General features: G+C 31.0%; 1 protein-coding gene across 5 annotated transcripts; it reads left to right on the plus strand.

Moving 5' to 3' along the window:
* Positions 1–2,292: 2,292 nt before the first annotated feature.
* Positions 2,293–8,388, plus strand: LOC149779133 (uncharacterized). 5 transcript variants are annotated; one of them, XM_089939685.1, is made up of 8 exons: positions 2,293–2,390; positions 2,643–2,751; positions 3,032–3,066; positions 3,610–3,703; positions 4,367–4,521; positions 5,355–5,525; positions 6,322–6,423; positions 7,096–8,388. In XM_089939685.1, the coding sequence occupies exons 2-8, from the start codon at positions 2,736–2,738 to the stop codon at positions 8,371–8,373; spliced, it is 1,851 nt and encodes a 616-aa protein (XP_089795811.1). In that variant the 5' UTR covers positions 2,293–2,390; positions 2,643–2,735; the 3' UTR covers positions 8,374–8,388. The 5 variants fall into 5 exon arrangements, with proteins under 5 accessions (XP_089795811.1, XP_089795813.1, XP_089795814.1 ...); XM_089939687.1 differs by lacking the exon at positions 5,355–5,525; XM_089939688.1 differs by lacking the exons at positions 5,355–5,525; positions 6,322–6,423.
* The last annotated feature ends 2,775 nt before the right edge of the window (positions 8,389–11,163 follow it).

Genomic DNA, 11,163 nt, shown 5'->3' on the forward strand with positions numbered 1-11,163 from the left:
TTAAAGAAATTTGTTTTCAGCCCTCGATTGGTCTTAGAAAATGCAATCTGGTCTTTGGCCAAAACCGGTTTTACACCCTGGCTATAGACTGTGACAAGGAAACCTTATAGTTATGTAACTGATAAATTGTTAAAGCTTCATTAAAAATCCAATAAAACTAATTAAAATCTTTCTCAGATGACTAATTAAAATCTTTCTCAGATGACTCCAGTTGCTCTTTATCAGTTACTATACAAATGATGACATAAATCATGCCACCTTATAAAGTTAATGCGATCTCTGAATGTGGATGTTAATTTACAGTACAATTATCCTTGTCACAATGTGCATGTTAATTTACCATTAAATTATCCTTTCATCAGCACATAATGAAATCATGCAGTGTGGCATATCTTTATTTACAGTACAAAAGCTCAGTATGTTCACTACCTTCTATATTGTTATTTTTTATAAAATTACTAGTTATTATTCAGTCATAACAAAATGTGTTCATTATGGACCAGACTGGTTTCTTTTTTCTTTCAATTCATTTTAATAATGCACATACTTCAGAAATGAAATTTGTTATATTGTTACTACTAACAATATTTGTTTTAATTTTTAAAAAAATTCACCTGGCCTGCAGAAGTATAAAACCACTAAAAAGAATATATACAACACTCATGCAATGAGAATTTTCAATTTCTTTAAAAGGTATTAAAATCGTATTGGGGTTCCTGTGGGTATTTATGACAGCCAGTGTGTTTCAAAATTTGTGATTAGTTAACTTTTCAATTATTGTTATAATTTATAACCTAAATACATTTGTTTTTACTTCATTTGTACATTAAATATTCAAACAATGTTGTTTACTGCTTTAATAATTGTTTTATATTTTGCCATACATTTATATGAAACATAAAAATTACAATATTTGGCATTCTAAGAAATAGAGGATTGGTACTGTACATTTAATCAATTATGTAAGGCCATGCCTGCTATATTTTCCAATTATTGAGATTATGATCAATCCTGCAGCTTAGTTAAAAAATATGTTAACCTATTCTGCATGTCTATTTATAGATGATAATACTGAATCTGTTCACTTATACAAGAGCAAAATGTTCACACTGATTATATATTTGATTCAAGTTTATTCAATGTGCACGTGTTCATTAATACATACATTATGGGTGTGTCGATTGGAACCTGTGTAAAAGCAGCTTCAGTTTACATACTTTGTTATAGTTGTTAGTATTTAATATTGTTATTTTTCTTGTCTTTCTTTTCCCTTTTTCCAAGTGATATGTTTTTTACTTGAGCAGGAAAATAATCATCAGTTATGCTATTGTTTGATGATAGTAATTTACTGATATCTGTACAGCTGCGTTGCTATATTATGATTAATAAATCATCTGAGAATTGTTAACTGGTAGTGCTTGTGTACTGAACATATATACCATCATAGATTAAGAATGACCTATTCATTTTTTTTTTGTGGAAAACTGACATTGCCAGCAATATGAATCTATCTTAACTTTTTATATAAACTGCATGTTTGCTAAATGGTAATAATAATTGAAATTACATTTTTATGCGTCTTTATTTCACAATAATATTTTATGTTAGAGTGAATATTCTTCATCAGATTCCACCCCTTACAGCCAATGTGTGTAGCCATCATTATAATATTGTTCGCATATTCTTATTTTTCTTTAAAAAAAATTCTCTTGAAAGACACGTACGTATTTTTACATTTATAATTCGAGTGACGCATTTGCCAGGTCTTTTATTTAACTGCATCAGGTGTCCTTTTTTATGTGTCAAGAGTTATTGCTGATACTTTGATAAATTTGTTTCGATTAATTTTTTTCTCAGGAAAATAGCCATTGAAATGTTTTTGATGATATATACTTTTTATGCAGATTAGAGCAGCATGAGATAATAGTGCATGTCAGTGAGGATGTTGCTGTAATATTGCCACCAACAGCTATTCATAACATAGACAAGGTAATTGTTTAGTATTAAGGTATAAATGTTAATTATCAAAGTATAAATGTTTCAGTCTGAAAGTTAAAAAAAAAGTTAATGAATAAAAGACCGGTGCTGTTTGCGGTATTATAGTTCGTTATAGAAACTACAGTGAAAGTAATGACTTTGGAAATTTCCTTTTTTTAAAAATATATGATAATATAATTAACAAGGTATTTATTTATAAATTTCAGAGCAAATGATGATATAGGCAACTTTGCATATGACTGTGTTAATGACAACATTTGTTGTTATCAAATTTGCTTGATTTTGTGCCATCATATAAAGTTTAACTTTTTAAGGATCGACATATTCATGCTGCCTGTACACACCAGAAACCAAAAGTGAAAAGATTCATCCAGAAAATCATCCCTGCAAAGGTAAGTAGAAAATACTATACAATTTTTTTTCTTCTTATTTTATCATTCTAAATACTGTTTTGTGGCTACTGTTTTCACATTTGACCATTAAAGAAGAAATCTGATCTTGAGATTTTTTATATATATTTTTGAATCACTGTTCTTTAATAATAATGAATACTAAGCTATTAAAAAGTGCAGCATTGTTAACATTTAAGTGCTTTTCTATTTTCCTAAAACACTAATACTGTTGAAATATTTTTATTTTTTTAGGTATTCTGCTGTCCTGAGTGCCGTGTGAAATGCACTAAGGAAGACTTTCTTTTGAACCATTACTTGAGCAGACATGTTCCTCATAGAAAGAAAATGGAGGAGATCATGTGTATGTTTCTTGAAGTAGTTATTGCCAAATTATTATTAAATTTTCAAAAAATTAACCCAGTTAATTTGCTTATTCTTGGTGAAATAGATGCATTACAATTATATTGTGTTATATATTTGGTGCTTTTGACCTGTAAATTCTGTGATATGAAGTTGATTGTTTTTCATTTTCCAGCATAGATACACAAATATTGTTTTATTCCTTAATTATTACTTAGCTTTTTGTTTCCTCTTTGTAAGCCTTTTCTTTAATCGAATCTAAAACATTTATTCCTTTCCAGATAAGGATGCTTCATTCAAACCAAACCATATGAAGGTATGATATATATTAGTTTCTGCTTAAATACAATTCAGAACTTAATAATTTTAATTATGTTTACCAAAATTATATTTTGGCTTCTTGTGTTAAGGCAGCCATCACTTGTTTTGAATGAGGACAACTTATACTACTTCGTTTGTTTAGTTTGTTCCAGAAATACTTACATAACTAATTCATGGTGTACATTTTTTAATTAATGCATATGATTCATAATTGGGTATTTGCGCACACACACACACACATAGTTACTTCAACATGACACATAAAGTTGACTTAAATAAAATTATTTCTAAAACCTTAATACAGTCCATGTTATATTTTAATGTTCCTATAATAATATCTTGAAAAGATATCAATTTTCTTTTTGATGATAATAATTCATGCATAAATTAAAATTTATCTTCCAACAGAATCAGGGTACAATTTTCATCTTTGTTGATATCTGTGTATGTATAGCTATTTAATACTTCTAGTGTCCTATTTATAAACTGCTCAACAACCCTCAATCATTGGCTTTATAATGAATTTACCCTTTTACAGGATGAGATATATACTTGTAAAGCATCCAGTCACATAAGTTCCATAACTGATAGTGATTTTATTGCATTGGATGTTCCTGAAATGCAGTTATTTGGTAAATATACATTTCAGTATTACAGTTATGTATCTGGTCTGTTTACTATTTTCATCTCTCTCACTTTCTGTGTGTGTCTATATATATATATATATATATATATATATATATATATATATATATATATATATATATATATATATATATATATATATATATATATAGCGCCATCCTAATGTGCCGTTTTATTAAGACTGAGGTATAGAATGTGTAAAGTGGAACTTTAATGTGACTTAATCGTTTTCCCTTTATTTAATTTGAACATTATTTTGTGTCTTTCACAATAAATGATTCAACATTTATTTGTCAATAAGGCATGAATAATTTCCTTTCAGACACGATACTCAGCTTTGTGGATTTAATGCCATATATCATCCGTGATAGTCATTTTTTATCAGAAAGAAAACCAGGATATTACGATATAATATTTACTCTGGCTCAAGACGCTGATGCCTTTAGTAATATCATTAAGCAAATTATCAGATCTTTCTTATGCTGTTTCTCGCCATTGTATAAGCACATACCTTGTATACTCATGCAAAATTCCTGTCAACAAAGTGATGCCATGCCACATTTAACATCACCTTGAATACAGTTGTTACATATTGTTGATGGATGTTTCGTTCATTTATTATTAAATTTATCATCTTTATCAACATATAGGCATGAAATGTGAACAAAGAGACAAAAGAGATCAAACAGTGCTGTCAAACTGTTTGTCATTTGTAAAGAAAATTGCTGCATTTTGTTGGAAGAACTTTGCAAAAATGAAACTGATCCTTTCTGGTGATGTTGAAGAAAATCCTGGACCTCCAGTGGTAATTATTTCTATATTGTCATCTATACCTTTGTGAGAAAGCTTGCCAGGAGCTTCTTATGGGTTGGTTGTTTTTCCTGGGGTTTTCCCTGGTTCTTCCTCAACCAATTAATACGGGCTGCCATGTATAGCCTATCGTGTGCTAAAAAATGGTGTTAAACCCCACAACAACAACAACAACATACCTTTTGGGTACACACATTTTATTTTTTTCTCCTTTCTGTTCACAATATATATATTAAAAATTATCATACGAGGAATTGATATGTATATCACTAAAACAGAATATGCATCAATGAGAAATAAGTTCTAGGAAATTCCTGATCAGCAAATATAACTAGCAGTAGTGTGTACAGTCAGAATTGTGAAAGTTTCTATGCAGTGTGAGTGATCATAATAAACCAAATTTAACTCATTCGGCCCCAGAGGTTTTTGTCTTTTTTGCCTGAAATGTGCGTAGGAAGGACATTTGGGGTACTATTTTTGAATACATCGTAATACAGCTGTTTTAAACAAATTATCCATGAGAATAATGACTAGTTGTATTAGAAACATCAATTTCTGTTTCAGGGCTTTGAAGTAGGGTACAGTCTCATCACGCCTACAGACAGGATCGGGGCTGAATTGGTTAACTGCCAGTGTTTCCTTAATATACAAGATTAGCATTTTAAACTTATTTGTTTTCTTGGTCATCTTTTTCTCTTTTTTTATACTTTTAAAAGGTAGGAAAATACTTTCAAACAGGTTCAGTTTTGTTTAACACGTGAATTAGTTCTCATAGTTACAGTATTTTAGTTCCCCATATCATGCCCTATTCTACTAATCTCTCTCTAGATCGAATGTTCCTGGGAATCTTGCACAGAAACATTCCAAACAGAGCAGCTTTTAGGACAGCATGTAATAGGTCATATTCATCCTGGCATGTTATGTCAATGGAAAGACTGTACTTTTACCAGTTACGATGGAAATGAGTTGGAAACACATGTATTAAAACACATTTATTTGGTATGTAATCTTACAGTTTTTTGCATTTTTTGTCTACATTGTAGAGTGTGACTCAGTTATTGTCATATATTTCTTTTTTCATTCATTCATGAATAATGTAGTCCTTAAAACATAATAACAGTGCACTGAAACTTTTGAAAATGTCAATCACATGCTACAGTCATCACAAATTGGTTACATCACAGACAAAATTAAATAAGTTGGGCTATGAAAATTATTTGGCCTAGAAAAATCTGCTGTGGCCAGTAACACTAGTTTGGTCCTTATGAAGACCTTAATCATAATTATAGTAACTTTGCAATGACAATATTAACTGCTTCATTATTACAATTGTACTTATTTGGTTTAAGTATTCCATATACTGTGTAACATATTAAAATAATCTTCTTCATAGTAACATTAATGAAGAAATGTATTTCAGCAGTGGCAGGTGAAACTGGAAGAGGAACTTTCTTTCAAAACCAACTACAGCATTAGTCATATATAAAAGACAATTATTTCTGATGACCTAACCATGTTTTTGGTTACTTGCTATGAATTTCTTCATCTTTAAGTTGTGAAAATCTGACTGTTGGTGAATGAAAGCCCAGTTCTTTATTCACTGTCATGTTTTTAAGGCCATCTTGATTATCATATGAGTTAATTCTTGGACAACATTTGAATGTTCAGAATATATTTTGTTTTCAGCTTCTTTATGTACTGTTCTCTGGAATATACAAGATATTTAAGGTTTTGTTGCAATGAAAAAAATTACTTATTTTAAACATTTAAAAAAAATATTTTATCACATTTGCAGGAACAGTTTTCTTTTCATTCCATTGAAGAATGGCAACAAGCTTTACCTCTTGGACAGTTATCAAAAATAACTAGTGATCTGCATTTATGTCCAGTGCCATTGGTGAGATATTACAATGATTGTCATTAGAAATGCGCCTTGAAATTAAAAAATGCATGTTTTTGGTTCACTGATAGTTCTATTTATCACATAGCTTTCATTATCATATCAGTTATCCATACTGTATGGTATAGTTAAACTTACGATTTCTTAATTTTCTGTGATCTAGTTTTACCTTTATTATTTTGTAACATGAAATTTTGTGACAGTTTCTTAATATTCCAACTTTAATTATTTTTCAGTGGATATTTCATGATAAGTTTTATTTCATTTGTTGATTTGAAAGGAATTATTTACCTAAACTAATTTGTTCAGTTCCTATATTTTTCTTTCCTCTTACATATATAAAATATTGCTATATGCAGAATGAGCAGTTATATTGGAACTGATTAAGACAATATTCCACTCGAGGAATAGTTTAATTATAATGTAATACATTACTACTAATGCGTACCTTGATTATTTTTTATTTTTTTAGGTAATCAGCTCACCCTCTTTTCTCATTTAACTTTCAGTCTGTGTGTAATGTCTCTCATACATAACAATCTGCATAGTTTCCTAATAATTAAGCTCATTTGATAACATTTTGATGATAACAAAGATCTTTATAAAATAGTATTTATAGTGATATTCAAGATGTTTTATTTACAGTTAACTTTATTTTTCTGTCAACAGCGAAGCAAACTGCATCTCCTTTTACTGGATGAAGATTTCAGAATGCCACCAAAATACCCATACACTATTGAAGATCACAGCCAGTACTTATCTATGCTAAACAGTTCCAATGCTCGTGAATTTGAAAAGCAAACTGCAGAATATATTTGCAAGAGGCAGCTTCTAGGAGAAAAGTGGACAACAGATGACAGTATAGAAGTTAAAACTCCTGTGTCAAATTCTTTACAGCAGGAAGCCGCATTACATCCTACAGATATTAACAATAAAACTTTATCCAGGAAAAGAAAGTCAGATTTATCAGAAGTTAGCATTGCTAAAAATGTGTTTACAACCAATTTGGAAAAGTGCCATAAAGCCATTTACATAGAGCATGACATCATCAGTCAGTTGATAGAGTGCCATTTCATGGATTCGAAGAATAAGCAGCTTCAACAATTTGAGGATGCTGCTATAAATATAGCCACTTTTCCTAATTGTACTGAGGGAGTATTCATATTTACTTTACTTAAAATTATAAATGACAGCAGTGAAGCACCATTTTATTATATGCGATATATTGAATCAGGATATTATCAAAATTTTATGGTGGAGAATTTTTCACATCTAATATGTGAGAAATTGACTATCTCAAAAGAATCACTTTTCTTGTGCAACATTGCCACTGATGAAGATAAAAAAAAGATAACACAGAGGAAAATGAAAGGTTCACATAAAAGTCATAGCAGACCAGATAAAGTATATAAATATAATTTAAGTAATTTGAAGGAAAGAAAACTACAACTTGCAGAGCATGCTGAAAATTTCACCAACTTGGAATTATGTGCCTGTTTTGTTCTTACCACTCACAAAGGATTCACTGTTAAAATCGGCAAAGATGTATCGGATGCCTATTACATGTCCTGTGACAATGAAATGCTGAAGACTCCTGCTATTCGTGATATCATATGTCATTATCCAGAGATCAGAATTTTGGATCGTTATGAGAAATCTTCAGTAGACTTTCTAAAAAGTTTTGCTTCTGTTGAGTCTCTATATGAACAAAGTATTATGCTAAATTTATTATCAAATGACCATGGAATTGACATAATAAAATTTCTGTATCGCTTTTCTATCTGTTATAGTGCTAAATCATTAAGGAACAAGGTGCTTTATCTTTACAAGAACAAACAATTTGGTGAATTATTCAAAGTCTACAGAGACCTTTGCCAGGAAAATGATCATAATACTGTAATAGTGCCAGTGAAAATATTGTGTATCATGCTGAACCTGCGCCAGTAAGTAGGAAAATGTCCACACCACGTGGAAAGATTGTGACAGCAGAAATGGTATTGAAAACTGTTGAATGAAAATGTAATGAAAGATATAAGTATCTATGATAATTTCAAGAAACAGCTACTTGAATATGGAGATTTAGTTATACAGGTTTTTGATGAGCACAAATTAATTGCTGTCATGAATGACTATGATGATGAAACGGGAGAATTCAAGAAGTCTGAGTATGTGGTGACGACAAGGGAACAGTTTGAAAATGGAATGTTCTACACTTGTACATGTAAAATTTATCGCACACTTTTAGAATGTTTCAGTGATATAGAAGAAGAACAGTATGATGCCTTGGATATAAATGGTATAAAGTACATGCATTGTCGAGTATTAAAAGAAGATATTTTTCCAAATATTGAAAGTGATGAAAATGCAGCAATTACAAACATACAAGCAGTGATACAGAGAAGTCTATCATTCAAAGATATGAAGGTAGTTGAGTTGTCATCTTGCCGACCAAATACAAAGAAATTTTCAGTCTTGCATGATGATGAAATTTCATTTGTACATTTAACGTTCAGTGACCGTGTTCAGCGTTTTATACTTTCATGTACAAATGGTTTCTGCAGAAGTAGAAAGGGATTCAAAAGAAATGTAGATTTGCTCACTAAAGGAGGAAACCTATGTTGCCATTTGCTGGAACTAAAAAATGCGCCTCATTACTGGATGGAGTTTTCCATTTGTTTATTTAATGATACTGCAGATGATTTGCAAACTGAAGCCTTTACTGAAAGTATGGATGTTGAAATGAATATTGAAGACCAGTTTTCAACAGGAAATGACTCAAACTTTAATGTCAATGATGGACTTTGGTCCTTTCCTTGTGTAAGTACACATTCAGCACGAAAACAGCAAGATTCAAAATTGGCCAAGAACATAAGGGAAAGATACATTTTGGTCACTTCAGACTTTAGCAATATCGAAAATGGTTGTGTAAAAGGACCTGACCTTGTGAATGAGATACCAGAGTTTCCATGTCAGTGCGGTGCTGGGTGGACTGATTTAGATCATTTAAATGGTAAACTGTTTTTGATCATACATTGACCATTTACACAAAAATTGCACCAGTGCATTGTAGAGTTTTAACACGAATATGTGTTAAAACGGAAGCACCATATAAAATAAAATGGGATGAACGGCAATCTCTGTGCATTCATGTTGCTACAAGGGACACTGCTGCAGGTGATGAGATTGGTTGGGCATTTGTAAACCAGGTTTTGTGTTCTAAATTGACGTTTTCATCATTTTGTGACCTTAGAACTAAAGATTACCGTGAATCAAATCCAGATTTCCGCACATTCATGGATCATGTAGTATTTAGGAAATGGTGGTTCAGCTGGGCTTCAAATATGAAGATAGATTTCAGAAAACCCTGTCAAGCATACGTACACGGGTTGGGGTGTGTGTAAAAAAGTATGCATGTGTACAGGGAGGGGTGTAGGGGTGAAGCTTTGCCAGACTTTTGCATACATACTAAATGGATGGCACCAAAGAAGCTGGTGCAAGCCTAAACTTAGTATGTTACCTGTGAAATCAAATAAACTGTTATTAAAAAAAAAATAACACATAGGAATTAAAAGATCAACTACCAAAAATTCAATAACCATTGTAATTCCAACTATTGTCAACTTATTAATGGTACTGAAACTAACATTAGTGAGCAAGACAAGAAATTATGTACCAGCTTTTTTCCCACTAGACACTGGCAAATTTAAAATTAAGAACTATCATGGGAACAAGTCCTATAATAAATAAAATTGAAGAATGATGCTTGATTGTGGCACCAATAGTAACATCAGTGCAGGTAATGAATGGCCATGACATCACTTTCATCATTTTTATCATCAAAGCGTGCTACTGAATAAATGCTCCCACCATAAATCTTTTAAAAAAAGGACAAATGTGAAGAAAGCAGTAAGCAGTTTAGATTCTGTTGATGTAAATTATTTAGTGTGTAACTATTCATCATTTAATATATCCATAGTTGTTTACAAGTCTTTGATTCAGATTTTTTTTGCATTACAGAAAGTGAAACAAATCTAACGAAGCGTTTTGATACTTTAAGAAATATTGTATAATAATTAATAGCAGCAAGATAACTCATTTGTGAAAAAACAATAATTAAAACGCACACTTAATAGTTTGCAATTTAAAATGTACCTGTTAAAATAAATTGATCTATCACCACTTGTCAATCATGCCTATCAAATTACCCAATCAGCGAGTGTAAGTTATACACACCTACAGGCATTGCTTTTGTCCACCATTTTCCTCTGACAAGCAGCATGTGGCAAAAATGAATAGATTATGATAAGTATTTACAAAGTTTGCAATGATTTGTTGATTTCTACATAGATAAGGGTGAAAATAAAGAATGTATACGGTATCCTAGTGGGACCCAAAGTGGATGCACATTATGACAATAGTAACTGCAACAACACAATGGGCTTAACAAAACCTAATGACACTAATTCACATAAAACTGGCCGATGTATGCAAAACAAAAGAACATTCTTCAGCAGATACACTGAAGAATTCAACATTAACAAAATATAAAAACACTTGCAAATAAGAAAACATGGTTTACCTTATCTCATGCAAAATGTACAGTAGCAAGTATAAGGAAACACAAAAACTTAACGTAAGAATGAACCTTCATCTTTCTGATTAACATACCCTAAAAAATAGACTTTAGTCTGGTAGATTTCTCTTTGCCTTTGATGATGCAGTCGTTCTGGATTTGCC

The sequence above is a fragment of the Sinohyriopsis cumingii genome, chromosome 17, assembly GCF_028554795.1.
Source record: "Sinohyriopsis cumingii isolate HCF-2022 chromosome 17, ASM2855479v2, whole genome shotgun sequence".
In the NCBI taxonomy this organism is placed as follows: domain Eukaryota; kingdom Metazoa; phylum Mollusca; class Bivalvia; order Unionida; family Unionidae; genus Sinohyriopsis; species Sinohyriopsis cumingii.